The sequence below is a fragment of the Chanos chanos genome, chromosome 10 (genome assembly GCF_902362185.1).
Source record: "Chanos chanos chromosome 10, fChaCha1.1, whole genome shotgun sequence".
In the NCBI taxonomy this organism is placed as follows: domain Eukaryota; kingdom Metazoa; phylum Chordata; class Actinopteri; order Gonorynchiformes; family Chanidae; genus Chanos; species Chanos chanos.
This window is the reverse complement of record NC_044504.1, coordinates 39,684,383-39,703,336: the sequence shown is the minus strand read 5'-3', so window position 1 is coordinate 39,703,336 and position 18,954 is coordinate 39,684,383. Positions and strand designations below refer to the sequence as shown.

General features: G+C 41.4%; 2 protein-coding genes across 6 annotated transcripts in view; one reads left to right on the top strand and one right to left on the bottom strand.

The window, feature by feature from the left end:
• The window catches only part of nckap1 (NCK-associated protein 1), a 35,537-nt gene extending 25,114 nt beyond the window's left edge, over positions 1-10,423 (bottom strand). For 2 of the 5 annotated variants that reach the window (XM_030785736.1, XM_030785737.1), the window contains exons 1-3: positions 10,157-10,423; positions 4,699-4,809; positions 71-157 (exon numbers count right to left, since the gene is read on the bottom strand). In XM_030785736.1, coding sequence (XP_030641596.1) covers positions 71-157; positions 4,699-4,809; positions 10,157-10,264 — 306 coding nt within the window. In that variant the 5' untranslated portion in view covers positions 10,265-10,423. Of the gene's footprint in view, positions 1-70; positions 164-2,461; positions 2,546-4,698; positions 4,810-6,431; positions 6,450-10,156 lie in introns of those variants that run through there. The other 3 variants (XM_030785739.1, XM_030785738.1, XM_030785740.1) reach the window with 3 other exon arrangements.
• Positions 10,424-11,097: 674 nt separating this feature from the next.
• dusp19a (dual specificity phosphatase 19a) lies at positions 11,098-12,985 on the top strand. The gene is made up of 4 exons (XM_030785741.1): positions 11,098-11,320; positions 11,639-11,685; positions 11,799-11,951; positions 12,767-12,985. Exons 1-4 carry the CDS (start codon positions 11,098-11,100, stop codon positions 12,983-12,985), a joined length of 642 nt encoding a protein of 213 aa, XP_030641601.1.
• Positions 12,986-18,954: the final 5,969 nt, after the last annotated feature.

Genomic DNA, 18,954 nt, shown 5'->3' with positions numbered 1-18,954 from the left:
CTCATGTACGTTCAATAAGAAACCAAAATACAGAATGTAGAAAAGAAACCAAATAACAAAACATTCTTACCTTAAATTCCATAACATCCACAAACGTGAAGTAATACAAAGCTAGATTCTTTAGTATCTCTGACTTCTCTTTCTGCAGTTGCGCCAGCTGTTGCTGCAATGAGGAAACAAAATGAATCAAGAGACACTGTCAGGTTTGCCTACATCACAATCACCTCCAACTCATCAGCAGGGTTCACTCCTGTAACAGTCAGTCAGGTCTACTGTAAAGGCTATCTGATGAAGAGACATGGTCACTCCTGTAACAGTCAGTCAGGTCGACTGTAAAGGCTATCTGATGAGGAGACATGGTCACTCCTGTAACAGTCAGTCAGGTCGACTGTAAAGGCTATCTGATGAGGAGACATGGTCACTCCTGTAACAGTCAGTCAGGTCTACTGTAGAGGCTATCTGATGAGGAGACATGTTCATTCCTGTAACAGTCAGAGTCAGGTCTACTGTAAAGGCTATCTGATGAGGAGACATGGTCACTCCTGTAACAGTCAGTCAGGTCTACTGTAAAGGCTATCTGATGAGGAGACATGGTCACTCCTGTAACAGTCAGTCAGGTCTACTGTAAAGGCTATCTGATGAGGAGACATGGTCACTCCTGTAACAGTCAGTCAGGTCTACTGTAAAGGCTATCTGATGAGGAGACATGGTCACTCCTGTAACAGTCAGTCAGGTCTACTGTAAAGGCTATCTGATGAGGAGACATGGTCACTCCTGTAACAGTCAGTCAGGTCGACTGTAAAGGCTATCTGATGAGGAGACATGGTCACTCCTGTAACAGTCAGTCAGGTCGACTGTAAAGGCTATCTGATGAGGAGACATGGTCACTCCTGTAACAGTCAGAGTCAGGTCTACTGTAAAGGCTATCTGATGAGGAGACATGGTCACTCCTGTAACAGTCAGTCAGGTCTACTGTAAAGGCTATCTGATGAGGAGACATGGTCACTCCTGTAACAGTCAGTCAGGTCTACTGTAAAGGCTATCTGATGAGGAGACATGGTCACTCCTGTAACAGTCAGTCAGGTCTACTGTAAAGGCTATCTGATGAGGAGACATGGTCACTCCTGTAACAGTCAGTCAGGTCTACTGTAACGGCTATCTGATGAGGAGACATGTTCATTCCTGTAACAGTCAGTCAGGGCAACTGTAAAGGCTATCTGATGAAAAGACATGTTCTGACAGAACTGCAGTAATTCATGGTCTCTAAACAAGTACTATAGGACCTAGACTAGCACTCATGTCAATGGTCTGAATTTGTCTCTCAAGCACTGATTCTAAATCACATTCTTTGATGCAAATATACATCTTGGGCTTGTAAAACTATGGAAAAGTTTGTTTTGTGAGCTTGTATTTGCTTCAGATTGAGATAACTGAATCTGATGCCTAATGTCATGGAAACACTGACTGTCAAATGCGCGAATGAACCCTGCATCGAGTCTTGACAAGCACCATGTGTCTCCATGGTTACCCACACCAGACTGGCCAATTCAGAGCATTATGTGCATCACCAGAGTCACAGAAAACCAGATCATTTATCAAATATGTAACACTATAAATGATCCCATCCATGTATGGATCAGACATTTCTCATGACACAAACATGAGTATGTTTTCATGTTGAAAAGTAAACATCCTCCTGTGATGTAAATATGCTCTGAAATCGAGTTAGTGGCAAAGGTTTTATAGAAATACCAGATAATCATGTTAGAACTATTACTGTTAATTACGCAGTCTATGAAAAGGCCTTAAGATGTAACATGAAGTTAAGTTGAATATCCCAAGAAACAGAAATTTAAGGTGACACATTTTTGGCAAATCTCCCATCCAAAAAGCTCTCTAACTGAAAAGGCAAGAAACAGGATTAGGAACAGACTGATCCCCTGGAGCCTGTCAGTCTACTCACACAGGACTAGAGACTGCAATATTTTTATCAAGTAAATGAGAGTTCTGCAGTATGAAAAACAAACAATTTGGCTTGCTCTTAAAATCGACTGTATTACAGAGCCTGGTTTCTCAATCTGTTCATCTTTGCTGTTTTTCAGTTAAAAGCAGCGTGCCCAAACTCCTGCCACACTGTGTCAAGTACTAGCCTTCTCCGCTGGGCTAAGGACAGTACAGAAGAATCAGAAAACAAGCATGTTAGCGTGCAGTATCGGGGGGCGGAGGAATCTGAGAACTGCAGTAGTAGTCTAATGTTTAGCCTGTTGAGGGCCATGTGCCCAGGGCCACTGGGCTGGCATCCATACACTGCCCCTCTTACCCAGTGCTGCTCTAAGATTCCTCTGCCCAGCTATTTCACACACCACACAGAACCGTGAGAACAACTGAAATGTTCTACTACACATACAAAAGAGCAGGCGCGAAACAAAGCAAAAGGGACTCGGTCAGAGTCCAAACTTACCAAAAGAATAATCCAGAAAATAGCCATGTTACGCATGCAAAAAAACGCAGAACAAAATAAAACCATAGAACAACACAAAAGGAAACTCAAACACAGTTATACATGAGGCGGCTGCACATCATTCCAAAAAGCAGTTAAACATCTTTAACAAAAGAGAGCACAGGTCATAAGTGAAAGCTAAGGCAGCATTAGAAAAAATATCACAGGCCAAAGACAAGAATGGGGTCAGTTTTTACACTCAAACACACACAAACACATAATACACTGCATGGAAGCTTGAACAATCTACGGGGAGGAGAAAATAATACCCCAGGTAAAGGGGATGTTTACCTTTTTCTCTTGAACACTTTTATACACTGTATATACACTGTTACAGGCCAAGGGACACCTTCACCCCTCACCATAATTAATACATGCGATTATGTAGAGGTTACTGATGCATGTGATTATTTGAGGGTTATTAATACATGTGATTATTTAGAGGTTATTGATGCATGTGATTATTTGAGGGTTATTAATACATGTGATTATTTAGAGGTTATTGATGCATGTGATTATTTGAGGGTTATTAATACATGTGATTATTTAGAGGTTATCAACACGTGATCATTTGAGGATTATTAATACATGTGATTATGCAGAGGTTACTAATACATGTGATTATTTGATGATTATTAACACATGTGATTATTTACATGTTATTAACATGTGTAATTATTTGAGGGTCATTAATACATGTGATTATATAGAAGTTATTAATACATGTGATTATTTAGAAGATATTAATACATGTGATTATTTAGAGGTTATTAATGTAGAACTATCTATAAGTTGGTGGATAACATCCACACTGCCGCTGGAGTTTTTTTTAATAAATATTATACACCAAAAAATCTGCAAAGATTAATCAACATATGAAATAAAAAAAAATTCAAGAAATTTAAGAAAAAGGTGAGCATCCCCCTCTAAGAGGTCTGTCGGAGGTACATGTGAAATCATTAAAAATCCTGGACTCCTAACCCTATGAGAAAGAAAAGATTAATACCACAACCTGTCTTTACATTTAGGCAGCTGTACTAGCGTAAACACAAGATGTGATTGACAGGCGTTTTGAACTGGAATGCAGTTTAGACAGACACGCCCACATTCCTCAACTGGAGCTTCAACACAGACTGTGGCAGAATTGGCATTTTAGAGTCAGAGAGTCGTACTACATGGGAGAGAGAGAAAAAAACAGAAAGCTCTCGGTACAGCAGTACAGAGAACTCAGTTTTCAACAGTTGTCATGGAGAAACAGTCAGTATGGCATTATATCTGAAGTCCTTTCCTGCAGTGTGCTTTCTTAAAACTAACAGTAGAATCTTATTTAATAAATAGTGACTGCCTTTCGCAACCAATGTCTTATTTGTTGTAATGTGCTGGTGTACATATTTAATACATACATTCATTGTGATTTGTAAGGGCAGTGTGCTCTGAGTTAGTTCACTGGTCCACTGAGCTTTGACCATGAGTGGATTCTGTGGTGGATTCTCTGGTTGCTGAAGGCTTTTGCTCTGTAATAGTGGTCTACAGCTAAGCTGGCCTAAACTGGGCTAATCTGCCCAGAGAGGAAAGCCAGGCAGAAACACTGTCAGAATGGGTTTAATCCACAGAAGACAGCTCATTAATGACATTATTCACACTGCCCCAGTGCAGAGAGTCCAGTCAAAGACATGTCTGATTTCAGGATCTCGACCATAACGGAGTGGCGTCAGGTTTCCCGTAGATCAGCCCTCAGATGGCCACGCTGCTTCGGCTCCTCTCTCAAAAAGGCTGACATTCAACATTTTCCTCTCAAATTCACAAACACATTAACAGTCTGTCAAATTTTTATTCTGTGAAAGCCTATTTAATATCATGTCGTCTTTTTTCGTAGCAGGACTGTTCTCACACTTTCTCATGCTAGAAGAGCCTGACTATAGAGCTTTATTAAACCCTCTGTATCAGTGGTGCTACTGTGGCCTTCTGGACAGAACATGATCCAGTAAGAAAAAGAAAACAGGATGAGAAATCTTCACTCATTAAATTTGACTGATCAGTGTAAGGTTTCAAAATGTTTCCAAGCAGGCCTCTCGCCATGTCAGAGACAACAACACAGCTAGATAAACGTTTTCTCCAATACCAAATGACACTGTATCTACATGCTCCCAAAAACTCAACAAAGACCCAGGGCACAGTTTGTCAATGGAATGACCTACATTGTTGTTCCGCGTTTCAACAGCTGGGAACTTTCTGACGATGAACTTCACAGCTGACTCCAGGTTTTTGTCGATCAGGTAGGATGGCTTTGCTTTCGGGTCCCCGCATGCCTATAGGGAACAAGAGAAAAACAGACAAACTAATTCTACAGCTTGAAGAGAGAGCCATTTGAAAATGTGTTAGAGTGAAATCCATAGATGACAGTAATAATCACTGGCAGAGTTTGAGACAGGTGAGAGGATGAAGCAGAGAGCAGGGATTTGACCACAGCCAGGGATGAGTGAGAGAGAGAGCAGACAGAACAAACACAGAGAGAGAGAGAGAGAGAGAGATGGTGCATGAGAGGGAGAGAGAGAGAGAGGGAAGAGGAAGAGTGCGTGCGACAGATAGATACAGACAGAGAAATAAAGAGATAAATGTTCTTCAAACAGACAGGGTGCTGTATGGGAAGTTGTATGTCAGTTAGTGAACAAGAGAGGGCAGGGCATGTGCAGACCCACCCCTAAAGACAGAGAGAAGGGGGGGGGGGGGTGCAGAGACAGAGACACAGAAGGAGAGACAGAGAGAGAGACAGATGGGGGAGAGAGAGAGAGAAACAGATGGACAGATAGAGAGACAGACAGACAGGGGGAGAGAGAGAGAGAGAGAGAGAGAGAGAGAGAGAGACAGACGGGGGAGAGCTAGACAGACAGAGAGAGAGAGAGAGAGACAGAGACGGAGAGAGACTGCTGGACCGTGAGTGTGACTGGTGTCTCTGTAAGGCGAAGAATGCCTTACAGAGACGTGGAGCTGCAGAGTTAGCAGATGTGTGTGTTTGAGGTAGTGGGTGGTGTGTATGGTCACATGATGCTGAACATGCACCTATGCCTGACAGAACGGCAGAGAGAGAACCACTGTGTCTGAACACTGAACCACTGACTGACTGAAGCCCTCTCAGCAGTGTGCCTGACAGGAAGAAAACCCATCACAGACAGCACAGGCCTAAACACACAGGCTACACCACAAAACAAGTGCAAGTCCTCCTCTCCCACTTACAATAGGTCCCATTAAATGTCTAATGGTAACACATAGAAGCCCTGTCATGGAGATTAGACTTTCGTTCTGTGTGATGGAATCAAGCTGCTCTCAATGCCAAAATGAAGTTTTTTGGATGGTAAACCTGACTGGCGTAAATGCGTGTGTGTGTGTGTTTATCACACTGCCTGGCCTACTGAGTGTAAGCAGAACTTAAGGGGTCTAGAGTAGCTGTAGTGTGAAAGCCAGAGCCCTCCTCACCTCCACTCTGTCCCTGTCCTCTCTAAACACCACATCCTGCCCCCATAACCTGCCCCCCATCTCAGGAGACAAACAGATAAATAAATATGATCAAATTAAATAAATTAAGCAAAAGGCGTCATGCATTTATGACAGCTATCTGAATAAATCTACTTTGATTGAAGATAAAATGACATGGATTCCACACATGGACCTGTTCCCCGTTGGTTTGGCTAAATGCAGCTCTAGAAAATGAAACAAGATACAAACCCAACAAAAGCCTTAAGATGACACAGACAAGAGGGAACAAACGAAAAGCAACAGTCCTGATCCTAGATCAGCTCAGGAACTCTACAGCCTTGTCCTTAAACCCTTAAACCTGTTCCATTGCCTTATGAGGAGTCATGGGATATGAGGCTGGGAGGAAAAGCAGAAAGTGGGGGGTTGAAATTTGGGGAAGGTGAAAAGCTGTCCAAACCTTCCAAACTTGTCCTTGCTGGGGAAGCATTGTAACAGAAAGAGAGAGAGGTACACATCAACACAGGTTCCAAATGTGCGTCATGCATGACTACTTCCAAAAAATTAAATTAACTAAAATAAAAAAACAAATTAGCTTTGGGAACTAATGTAAACAGTTGCTGATAATGATTTGGTGGTACTCTACAGTGGGGCACTAGTTTGTATTTGGCTTTACTGTCGCTCTGTTATGAGGTGGCTGGTTCCCAGAGCTAACATTGACACCATGCAGAATCCACACGTCCTGGAACAGGGCTAGGGTTAGGGCTACTGAGGATTCCACTCCGTTTGTAAGAAAAGACCAGGAAGTAAAGTGATTAGTCAACATGCAAGAAAAGTAAAGGAAAAAATAAAGTAATGCAACCAAGGCAAATATATTCACAAGTTTATTAAAATAGGTACAAACTTATGCAAAAATGATACACATGTGGCAAAAAATCTGAATTGAAAAGAAATGATAGATCACTGAGACTACTAAAATGTTATGAATCTTTGCATGCACACAGACAGAGTGAGGTCCAGGCTCAAGGCCTTCTGAAACGTTTCAGAGGATAAACTGGGTCACATCAAGGTTACATTAGCGTGGCTAATTCTCCCAAGAATAACAGAGTCGCCAGTCTCTCTCAGGGTTAGGGTTAGGGTTAGGGTCTAACCCTAACACTCTCTCTCAGGGTTAGGGTCAGGGTTAGGGTCTAACCCTAAGCCTCTCTCTCAGGCTTTCCATGCCACCGCATCTCTCTCAAGTCTCATCTGGACTGTCCTCCTCACTAAATGACCACAGTCAAATGACTAACTAACATGTCACACTCACAGCAATAACACACAGCACTGAAGCTGACTGGGCACTGTTCATTTCTCTCAGCGGTGAGTGTTCCCTCAGAGTGAGCAGCCTATGGAGATGAGAGCAGCACAGACTGGGGTGAAGGCAGCTAGAGAATGAGCCCACCAGTCGCCCCGTCCATGTGACACAACACACAGCAGCACAAAAGACCGCTCTCTGACCCACTACCACTCAAGCTCAGCACTGCAGCACAGACTACACTGCGGGCTCGACATGCCGACAACAGGACGTGACCTCACACACCTCGGTCCAGATGACAGCGCGTCAGGGTTAGACGCTCTGACTGGAGTCTCCGTGTTCACACACAAACAAAGCACTTCACTGGCTCCCAGATGCATTTTCAGACATTTTAGATAAGACTGAACTTCCTGAATCTCTCTCTCTCTTTCCAGGGAAGGGCTTCTTTGTCATTTCCTGTTGAGGATCTCATAACCCAGCGTATTTATGTCCAAAAGAGAAGTGCATCATTCCATAAATATTTAGGTTACACAATGAAGAAGGCCTGGTAGATCTTTTTATGTAGCAATAATCTCAAATGATATATACAAGGCTCAGTGTGTCATAATCAATCATGCTAATTAAAGCTAAGAAAAGCATATTAACAGTTTTCACACAGTCATCATCTCACAAAGAGACTAAAACTGAATATTAGATACTGAATATTAGATACTGAATGCTGAATATTAGATACTGAATATTAGATACTGGATGCTGAATATTAGATACTGAATATTAGATACTGAATGCTGAATATTAGATACTGAATATTAGATACTGAATGCTGAATATTAGATACTGAATATTAGATACTGAATGCTGAATATTAGATACTGAATATTAGATACTGAATGCTGAATTTCACCATAAAAATAATACATTGCTGTGACTGACATGAAAACAATTTCCTGCTTTTTTTCTTAAAAATACAGATTTTGTGGCAATTCACACTACTCATCCCCTTGAATGACAGACAAATTGGAATACATCTCTCGCAATACTGATGTCAATGCCTACTAGTTGCTAAGCAACAGAGCTGCCAAATACTTGTGCTCAAAAGCTTACTCCAGTGAAAGCATACCTCAGTTACAGAGGAGACAGAAACAGTGAGCTGTGAACGCAATGAATTAAAATGGACTTTCCTGATCAAGTCTCAAATCTGAATGATTATGGAGTGTGAGAGGAGACAGAAATGGACAGGCATGAGAAATCACTGCCCAACTGAGCCGCTCAGACTGGGCTGGATGCATGAGGCCCGAAATGCTCTATGGAAGATGGTGATAGTGTTGGATGTTACACACACGCGTGCTCACACACACACACACACATGCACACTACTCCTACATCCTCTGGGCCACCACACCCGAGCTCTGCTATGAATATGCATCATCTGTGTTAGTCAGGGTTCAGTGGCACCAGGCTCTGATAGGGTGAGAGTGTGGGAGAGGAAGCCCTGGGCAACAGGGGTCTACGCTAACAGAAAGCCTGACACAGTCCTCCAAGACTCTCTATTCTGCAGCAGGCTGGATGAGCTCCAGGTCCCTTCAGCCGCGTTCCCACAGCGCCAAGTCTGTGTGAGAGGCCTTACATGTGACAACGTTGTTACATATAATGAAGATTTTCTGAGTGAGCACAGTGATGCACTCTGTAAAAGTGACAAAGGGAACCGTGTCTGTGCTGTGATATCTGACAGCCCCTTCTTTCTCCATTTACTGTCTCACACACAACAACCATCCTCAATACACACTGAGCATCTTGTATGAACAGTTTAACACTGGCCGTCAATATTTCACTGATATTTAACTAAAGCTCTGATGTGTCACAATGGCACAACAACAAATTTCACTTTCTAACACACTAGCCACCAAAAGCAGCAATGCACCGACCGCTGACAACATCACTGCATGACATCTTAACTGAACTTCCTTGACGATCTCTCTCCACGTCAAACAGTGATCAACGAAGACGTTCAAAGCCAACCTTGTGTCCTCTGACTGATATTTCATGAGCATCTAAAGCAAGGCACATCACTCCCTTATGAGCCCACTGTGCATACCATAATTATTTAGGATGGCACTTCACTGACTATCAGCTCCTACCATGGATTTCCGAAGGAAGGTTACCTCGCAGCGCTCTGATGTCTGGAGTGGACTATTCCAACAACAGGTTTTCATCATACAGCGTGGGCTAAATAGAAAATGCTTCATAACTCCAATACTTCTTAAGTCAGTGAAAAACTACACTAGCAATTGTCTTAGGTCATAGGGTTAGTACGGCTATGTGCCTGGAAGAGGGGGAAAAGTGACACCTTACCGCGGGAGCGGAAATGCTTATATAAAGCCGTGATTTATGACAAATATATTAATATCGGTGATATGTAAATAACGTGGCACTTTTTGCCCTGCGAAATAAACGGAAAGTATTCTAGCGCAACACTACTGATCAATCAAACTCGTTTGGGTGGAATGCGCTGCTAGCTATGAGCTAGCTTAACTGCTAATAAATTCGGTAAAGCTTGATAGAACCACGGTTTCAATGGGGTAAAAATATTCCTCATAGTATCATTTAAACGTTTTCAGTGTTGCTGAGGGCCAGTGCACAAATCGTCGTAATCAGAGAGTAAAGGCTATACACAGCGTTTAGGCTGACGCTGGCCAGCTATCCTTACTACGTGTTTTTATGCACTGGGGCCTTGACTGGATTCCTGGCTGGTCTATGTTGGAGCTGCATTGCAGTTGTTCTTAGGCGATTTATGTCGGACATATATTTGAAAAATCTGATTAAATAAGATCTTACTATTTACTTGATGTTAAGCAGAAAAAAGGTGATTGGTTTATTTTACTCCTTACCTTTTTGATATTGTAGATGCGGGTAAGCATCCCAATGCCCCTGTCGTTAAGAATGGTCAGCTTCTCCGCCAGCTTTTGCTGGCTCGGTTGTAACACACCTCGCGACATGTCCTTTAATTTAGTGTTCTTCGCAAGGCCAGTCTGATCGAAGGATTATCCCTTTGTAGTGTTATATAAGGAATTAGTGAAATGTGAGTATTTTAGTGTTAAAATTCGCCCATATTCCGGGCTAAAGGCTTCGTCAACCTCCACACTCCTCTCCTCCTTCTCCCTGTTTTTTTCTAGGTGTTGCCCTAACTACCAGAACGAGGCTGTTTCCTGCAACACCAACGCACGTCACGTGACTGGAATCCCTTTCTGGATCCTGTACTTCCGCTCCTTTAAAATATATTTTTCCAATTACATTCCATATTTCCTTAAGTGGCTGCGAGCTTCAACGTATACTCACATTATATAACACTGTTGTTTATCCTTAGCTAAAATCCATGGGACTGTCTCTACAAATATCGTGAATGCCATTTACTTTGGAAATTGGATAAAGACGACCTACTTTTGAGGTGGACAATGGCGGTTTAATTCATGATAATACAATGCATTCCAACCAAACATAAATGTGAGAATATGTGGATTCTGATTTCTCATGCTGTGTTTACTAAACTTTTATAACTCCATTCAAATACGAATCCAGATTACATTACTCCATTCCATCTCCGCTGCTGTCACATTCCAGACCTCTGGATGGCAGCATTGCCTCTAGCTTCGGACAATTTATTCCATGATAATGAATGTTCTCAATTTTCACGTTGTACCTCGGGCGAAAGAATTGTAGATGCACATCATCAACGGCGAGAGAGTAACAGTGACAGCGGTGAACACACAGAGAGAGACTCGAAGAGCAGAGTCGATTGATTTCCTCCCCAGAAATCCACGCTACACATGTGATGCAGTCGCTTGCACAAGAAATAAAATCATTTTCCAAAACAAATTTGAGAAAACAATGTACTCGGGTGACAACCTTAAGCGGAAGGCGGATTATTGAAACATGGAAAGGATCAACTGTACATGTGGTAGAAGACACTGTACAGTCCGGTACAGCCTGTGGATATGTACAGGATAACAGCTGGGATCTTCAAGTTGGTTTTGTCAAACCATATCTGCTTCTCGGTAAGAGATTCATGGCCACGGTACTGATGAAATTTGGGACTGTGGTATGTGGTTAAAGGCAGAAACTTGTTCAGATTTTTAGAAGAAGTGTATATATATATATGTGTGTGTGTGTGTGTGTGTGTATAAATGCTGCTCATTATATATATATATATATATATATATATATATATATACACACACACACACACACACACACACATATATGTATAGCATGAGGTGCATTTTTGATTGTTTCTGTGAATTATACGTTTCTCAGTTTTTTCACCACTCATGAGCACTTTTATTCTTATTTCTATTCGGTTTGTGTTTCTATAGGCTCACAGGATGCCGCTCATGATTTTGGCACTTTAAGAAAATATAAGGTATTAAGAAATGACAGAGTCATACGATATAATGCACAACACCTGAGTTTCACACAGAATGATGCGGTTTATTTTGGCTGATTCAGTGTTTCTTTCTCTAATGTAAACTGCAGGTCACACACATACTGAACGTTGCATATGGTGTTGAGAATGCCTTTCCTGAGCTGTTCATCTATAAAACACTAAGTATACTCGACCTGCCTGACACAGACATCCTCTCCTATCTCCAAGAGTGTTCTGAGTTCATAGACCAGGCCAAAGCAGAGGTAAAACTCAACACGCTGAAATATTAGTATGATATTGCTTTTATTAAGGGTGACTGGCCACTGGGTACAGAGAAGGAGAGCCGGAGTCCAGCTCTCGTGTCCCACAGCAGAAGGTCCTCTCTCAGGATGTGACATCCACTTAGCACTGTACAAAAGACTCTCCTCATTATTATGTTTGGTTTTTTTCATTCCCTCCAAGTAATTTCCTGAGTGTTGAGCTTTAGAGCTGGGTTTATCTGATAGCGAACTGCCAGCCACTGCCTCACATGCCTTATTCCAGGTATCCACGCAGTATGGTGAATAATGAATGCTGAGTTTTCACCGTGCATTATTTAGTATGTTGTAGAAAGATCATATCACCACTGGCCATTGTTTGTCATACAACCTCTTTGGCAAATAGTTGTGCCAGTCACCCTCAACCTGACACTGTCACATGATGCAAATTCTGTGAGGTTTATAATTACAATGAGTATTGGAAATAAGTTTCCATTCCTCTGTAAAATGAGTATGCTGTCTCCTGTTCTTTTACCTCCTGAGTTACTTGTGATGCTTCATGTTAATCAAATGTTGTTGTCATGTGAATGGACCAGGCTTCTCTCATCTTACATGCTGTAATTTTGCTATTATGTGTCATTAGCAAAGGATTTATTACTTGAATTACCACAAAGTGTGTAATGATGGAACTGATACAGCAGCAGCAGCAGAGCTGAACAAAACAGAAAACACAAATTCTCTTTCAGTTTGGATCGTTTTTGCTGACTGTCCATCTGGACATGATGTGAAAATGACTTTTGATTGTTTTCACTTCACTTTAGAAAGGGATTGTGCTTGTGCACTGCAACACCGGAGTTTCTCGATCGGCCTCCGTTGTCATCGGATACCTGATGTCTAGGGACGGCCGGGGCTTCGATGACGCGTGTGCTGTGGTGAAGTCAGCGCGACCGGCCTCGTGCCCTAACCCAGGCTTTCTGCAACAGTTAAAAAACTTCAGACCACAAGGAGACAAACAGGCTAACGGTTTGGATCATGCTTGAGCAAAACATCCGCCACCTGCACAATTTCATCAGTGGTACAGCCACCGTTGTCATGTAGAAATATGTGTCGATTCAACACAAGTACGTCAAATATATTCATGTTGAGTAAGATTAGGGTGCTAGGGATAAAAGCAAAAAGAATGCATTCAGTTTTAGGTCGATAAAAAATTATCAGCGTAAACAGATTTTTCCATGCCCATGAAACCGGTGTAGTTTTAGATAAATGTGTACAGGGATTGTGATGGAGTGGAAAGATACCTGAAGAAGGCCTTTGGTCAAACATTGTCTCACAGTGCCTTAATGAATAGGAATATCTCAATTACTTAATCAAGTCACCATACAAATTTATAAACTTAATGATATCCTAAATTATTACTTTACAGCTCTTGCGCAGCGATTTGGAAATTTTGCCATTTCTCTTGAATCTAGTCTGTTTCTATGGACATGTTGGATGTAACCCAGTGAGCTGCATTCTAAAGCTATTTCAATGTTAGAATTTCAATGTCTGTCTACGAAGGCGATGTTAGTAGTCTGTGATGAATGAGGTCATCGCAAAATTGCAAGTCTCCATTAATCTTAACATTATCTAAATGTTCTGAAATAATGCAGTGTACAGTAATGAATCTAGTTTGGCTTCATCTCCTCTTAACAGAACCTGCAAGGAAACAAGACTCATTTATGCCAAATTGTCCTATAGTTTGGATTTGGGTTTGGACCTTAGCCCTGAGAGACCAAATTGTCATTAAAAGTCATTTAATTACATTGAATTAAATTAAAAAATAATTTAATTAAGGGGATGAAGAGCTGACTGAGAATGATTCGATTGTTAACTGTGGGATTTGAAACAGACATTTTGGATCACTTTTTAATGATAGTTTCTGATGATAAAACAAAGATTTTGTCCATTTCTACATGGTCGGAGATTCCTGATATTTTCAAAGAGATGTTTTATTGAATGTATTCCCTCTGTGTTTATATGTGACTCAATACGTCAATAAAGGATGGACAACACAAGTGAATGATCATAATACAGGCGAGCTTTGTTTGCAGAAGAGTTAGTGTGCTTCATATTGCCATAGATTTTCTGCATAGTCTTGAATGTGTGGGGAAGCATCAGAAATCCGTTCTGTGTGTTCCAGTGGATTTGCCTGGTCCTCTGTGAGTCGAACTCTCTCTCCTTTCTCTTCAGTGACACCCTGTGGTCATGACACTCTTTCTAACTGTCACAGAATCCAGCAAAATTATCAGCTATGAATATATGTGCTGAAAAAAAATAAGAAAATCATATCTGGTACTTGGTCAATTTTGTTCTCACCATGGAGTTTTTACTTGAATATGTCACCTGGGTTTAAGAGACAAGTCTTGCTAATCATGCTCTACTTATGAATCTATTTATTGATATGAATCTATTTATCTATTTTATGAATGATTTTGTGGTACAAACATAACTTGAGACTTGAGCGGTTTTTGACATTTATTGACTTTTTTAGTGATGTTTTGAGGATTGCTGCTGTTCCCTCACCCTTTTCCCATTTCGGTCCCTGGAAGCTGCCGCTTGGAACTGGCTGGATGACACTGACTTGGCTGTAATGAAGAGTCTGACCCATGTCTTATGGTTCTTTTCTGAAGTGTAGTGGGTAGGACAGACTTATTATGTTGCACTGCACCAGACTGTTATTCCACTAGACACAGATATGGTCGTTTCCCCACTGTGTCTCTTAGGTCAGCTATGTCTCATTATGTAATGAACACAGTGTGGAGGCCCATCAAGGCCAGAATGTGTCTATAGTGTGGTACTCAGTGACACTTTACAATGTACTACATTTACAATGGAATGGAATGTCATTGTCTGACCCCTTTTTTGTGCAATGTGCACAAACTGTAGCTGAATAATTTTGAACCAAAGGTATTTGTTTTGAAGTATGAATGTTTGATTTTGCTTGAATAAAAAGTACATTTGAACGTTTAATTAAATGATTCTTGTAAATGTAAACAGTAGCTCAGAAAAGATCATGCTTTACTCTGTGAAACTCCTTCTTTGGGGCAAAAATGTGTCACATACTGATTTAGGAAAAATAATTCATACACATCAGGAAACCGCCTTCTTCTTCTTCTTCTTTTTCTTCAATTTCAAACTGAAGAGTAGCCACTTCTGAATTATCAAATTATCTTTAATTCGTATAGCTAAACGACAGAATAACAGTCACAAACAGTTCATGGATTCGATGACAGATTACGAGCGCTTTCACTATTTTAACATAAAAATATAAATTCCCCCACTTTTGTTATTTCATATCATTTGAATACAATTTATTTACGCACAAATTTAACGCCGCCTTTTCAGCGCCAGGATACTATCCTAATACAGTGCCACCTACGTTGAACGAGCAGGCACGCAACATCTCCCAGACTGCAAATTAAGTGTGGATGACAGGCGATCCAGAGTTGCAGAAGAAATCACATTCACTGCTTGGCTGAGAGTCAAGTCAGAAAGAAAAACAAAACGATTTGACATGACGCTAAACGGTTAGGCGAAGTGTTTTGGTATCGCCGCTATCGCATCCGATACATGTCTCATGTTGTTGACCAGTTGTTGGAGATTTGGTTTTCCTCATGGGCACTCTTTCTTCCACGCTCGCGAGAGGGAAAATTGCTACTGTGACCGTGAAACCAAAGGAACCTGATGGTATAACGACGGACACGTTTGAAATCCAAACTGCAGTTATAAAAAATGCGGTTCAAAGGGTCACCCGGGAGGTTCAGAAGGTGTCAGTCAACACAGAGGAAGGCAAGTGACGAAACTTTTGTTGCTGCTTTCAGCGCGCTTCATTGTTGGGAAAGGAATCGTGAGAGATGAGAGAGTTAAAAGACTAAATTTCAAGTCAGTCGCGAGTGAAAGAACCATAGCTTCAACAGACATTTTAAAGTGATATTTTCTAAAACAAACTGAAATAGCCATGTCTGTTGTGATGCAGCGTCTGAAGTTTTAAATAACTTGCGTGGGTTTGTCCGTCTATGGTTATAATTGCTGCGAGTAATGATAATATCCCTCCTTTCCCCTTCAGAAACGGGAAATTGAATACCTCTTAAATTTTTCTCGTTATTTTCTGTATAGTTTATTTGTTTCTTTGCTTTTTTTCCATGATGCTGATTATCTGTTTGACTGTATAACGCAGATTATTGTACGACTTAATGACGACCACTCAGTGAAGTTACATTTTCGCAGAAACTCTTTGGAAAATGTCTCTGGGCTCTCCGGTGTCGCTGGGGATGGCATTGTTTTCTCTCATTCTGTAGAGGATTGATTAGGAGAAAGCAGCATCCACAGTACACAACAGTCTTCCCTACAGGTTTCTCCATCTCAAAGGACACAATTCAACCTTTCTCCACTCATGATTTGCCACGGACTAATCCTGCTCCTGCTTATGCAGATGAAAATTTCAACACTTTGCATGTGATACTGTGCAGAGCCGTGAATCACAGTGAGTCCCGGTGCACTGAGAACTGTGCTGTTTTAGTTCAAGTCTAAAATTCAGTTCAAGGTCCAGTAAACAAATGGCAGCTGTGTGCTACATTTGGGACCTAATTCCAATGGGAATGTTTTGCCCCACACAATGATGGAGTTATTAAGCTGTAGCATATTTCGACATCTTTGTCTGACAGATTGTATAAACATATTGTTTCGAAAACATGCAGGATCCTATTTAAATTCTCAAGTTATTTCTGTTCGGTTTGTACTGACTGACATGCATCAGAGTACATAAATATGTATGGCATTTCTTTTGTAAAGACTTGTAAGGTCGTCGGATGAAATTAAAAGGAGTTCGACAGCACAGTGTACCCACACATTGTGTGACAAGCCCCACTGGGATCTTTTAGAGAAAATCTGATTGACATTCTTCATACAAGCACCACGTATGGTCATGTTTTTTGCGTAAGCAAACAACCCCTCTGACAGAACAACAACAAAAACAACAATCAGATTTAAGTGTTCTTCGAGCATGAAAAATGATATTGATGAATGTGAAGATGCCACAGGGTCAGTATTTCAGTGTTCTGTTCGTCATGGTAACCCTGTACAGTATAAATAGATTACCATTGTGAGGTAGTCGTCTTCATGCTTTAGAAAATGCATTCTAATGACTGAATCTTACTGTTTTATTTTCAAGCCTCCTGGATGTACAGGGTTGAGTGGGCAGAACAAAGCCTGTGGAATTCATTAACGGGCCTCTTTGGGCACTAGACGGGGCCCTGCAGATTGGGGCCTAATTTGGTCCTCGCTGTTTTGGTTGCCAGTGCTGCTGGACCATTGCGATGAAAGCAATTAAAGATTTTGTGTTATAGCCAAATGAAGCGCAATTAACAGGAATGAATTCAGCCTCTTTATATCACAATCACTGTGAAGGGCTGTTAGACATTAGATTAACATAAGTGCTGCCTGGGTCATTCCGCACTGTTTTTCCAGGTCTGCTTCTCATCTCCTTCTCCACAAAGCTACGCTTTCCCATGATGCTGTTGGGCAGAGATAGACGCGTTGACTCCCATATTACTCTATTACTACTGCTTTCCACGTCATAGCGCTTTCTTTAACCGAGGTAGAAACAGAATAACTAAACATCCATACAGAACATATTTTCTCTTTTGCTGTCTGTGAAAAACACAACTCTGTGTTTGGGTTTCCATGGTGATTCTGTTAACAGGCATGGTTAATAATGTATAATAGCTTTTAATGTAACTTTAAGTCTTGACCTCTCACGGTAATGACTTGTTGGACCAATGGTATTCCCTTGTAATGAAGTATATTACCTGTACATTTGACACTGCAGACACACCGACCCGGTGTCCGCTTCCGATTTATTGCACCCACAGTAGTGTCTATTTCAGCTGGAAACCCACAGGGCAAACAGGGGAGGCAGAGTTTTCTCTGTCCCTGCGGCTTGGTCGTCGGTATATTCACAGTCCAGCCCCCAGCGTCTGTCAGTTATGAGATGACCTTGGCAAAGAAGAAGACAATTTCATCAGACCAGTTTAGATGTTCACAGTTAATGAGGGCACTCATTATGATTGTGAGCAACGCGTGAGTGGGGAAAGTGAGAAAGTGCAGATATGAGCCCCCTGCCTGCTCTCATGCTATAGTAACGTGGATGCTTTTCTGGACTGTGCGCTGTGGCATTGTGTCTTATTGGTTTGGGGCTGGCCTTCAAGTGACATATGGGGAAAGTAACAAAAAATGAAGTTCCACCATTAAAAGAGCAAAGACATTATCTTTTGAATGTGCGTCTCACAGTGAGCCGCCTGTTTGGCTGGAAACAGCCTGCACATGGCTTATACTCCAACACACACACACACCTGTCACTGTGATCAGAACATGTTTGGGTTCTGATGGATCTTCGGGCTCAGTAACCACAGTTAACCCATAAAATGTCAAAATGATTGGAACTATGGCGCAGAGATACTGTGCATTTGGACTTACCAGTCTCCTTCATGCGATTAGGATCATTTGCATTTAAAGACAGAATCATACACAGCTTTAAACACTGGTACGAAATGTGCTCTGTTCCAGCTGTCTGTCCTCGACTCTCCAGCACTAATCCAGACATTTTGTCTGTCATTTGCAAAATCTGGATTCAACACTTTTTAAGCCTGTCTTCACACAAACCTCAGGCAGTTTGTAGTGATGCCGGAGATGAAACAGTTAACATAGTATCATGTCTGTGTGTGTGTGGACTGTTGGCTCAAGAGTTTGCTGTTTTACCACTAGAGGTCACCCCTCATCTATAAAACAGTCAGATGGGTTCTTTATACTGGTATGTCTCTCAAGTTTTTGGTTTTGGAAAATAACTATAGTGTAACCACAATATTATATAAGCAGTAGCATAATAGAATTCAAATCCTTTGCCACCCCCACTCCCCATCATATAGCAAAATGCAATGTCTACTTTTGATTGATTGGGCTCAGTGCTGTGCTG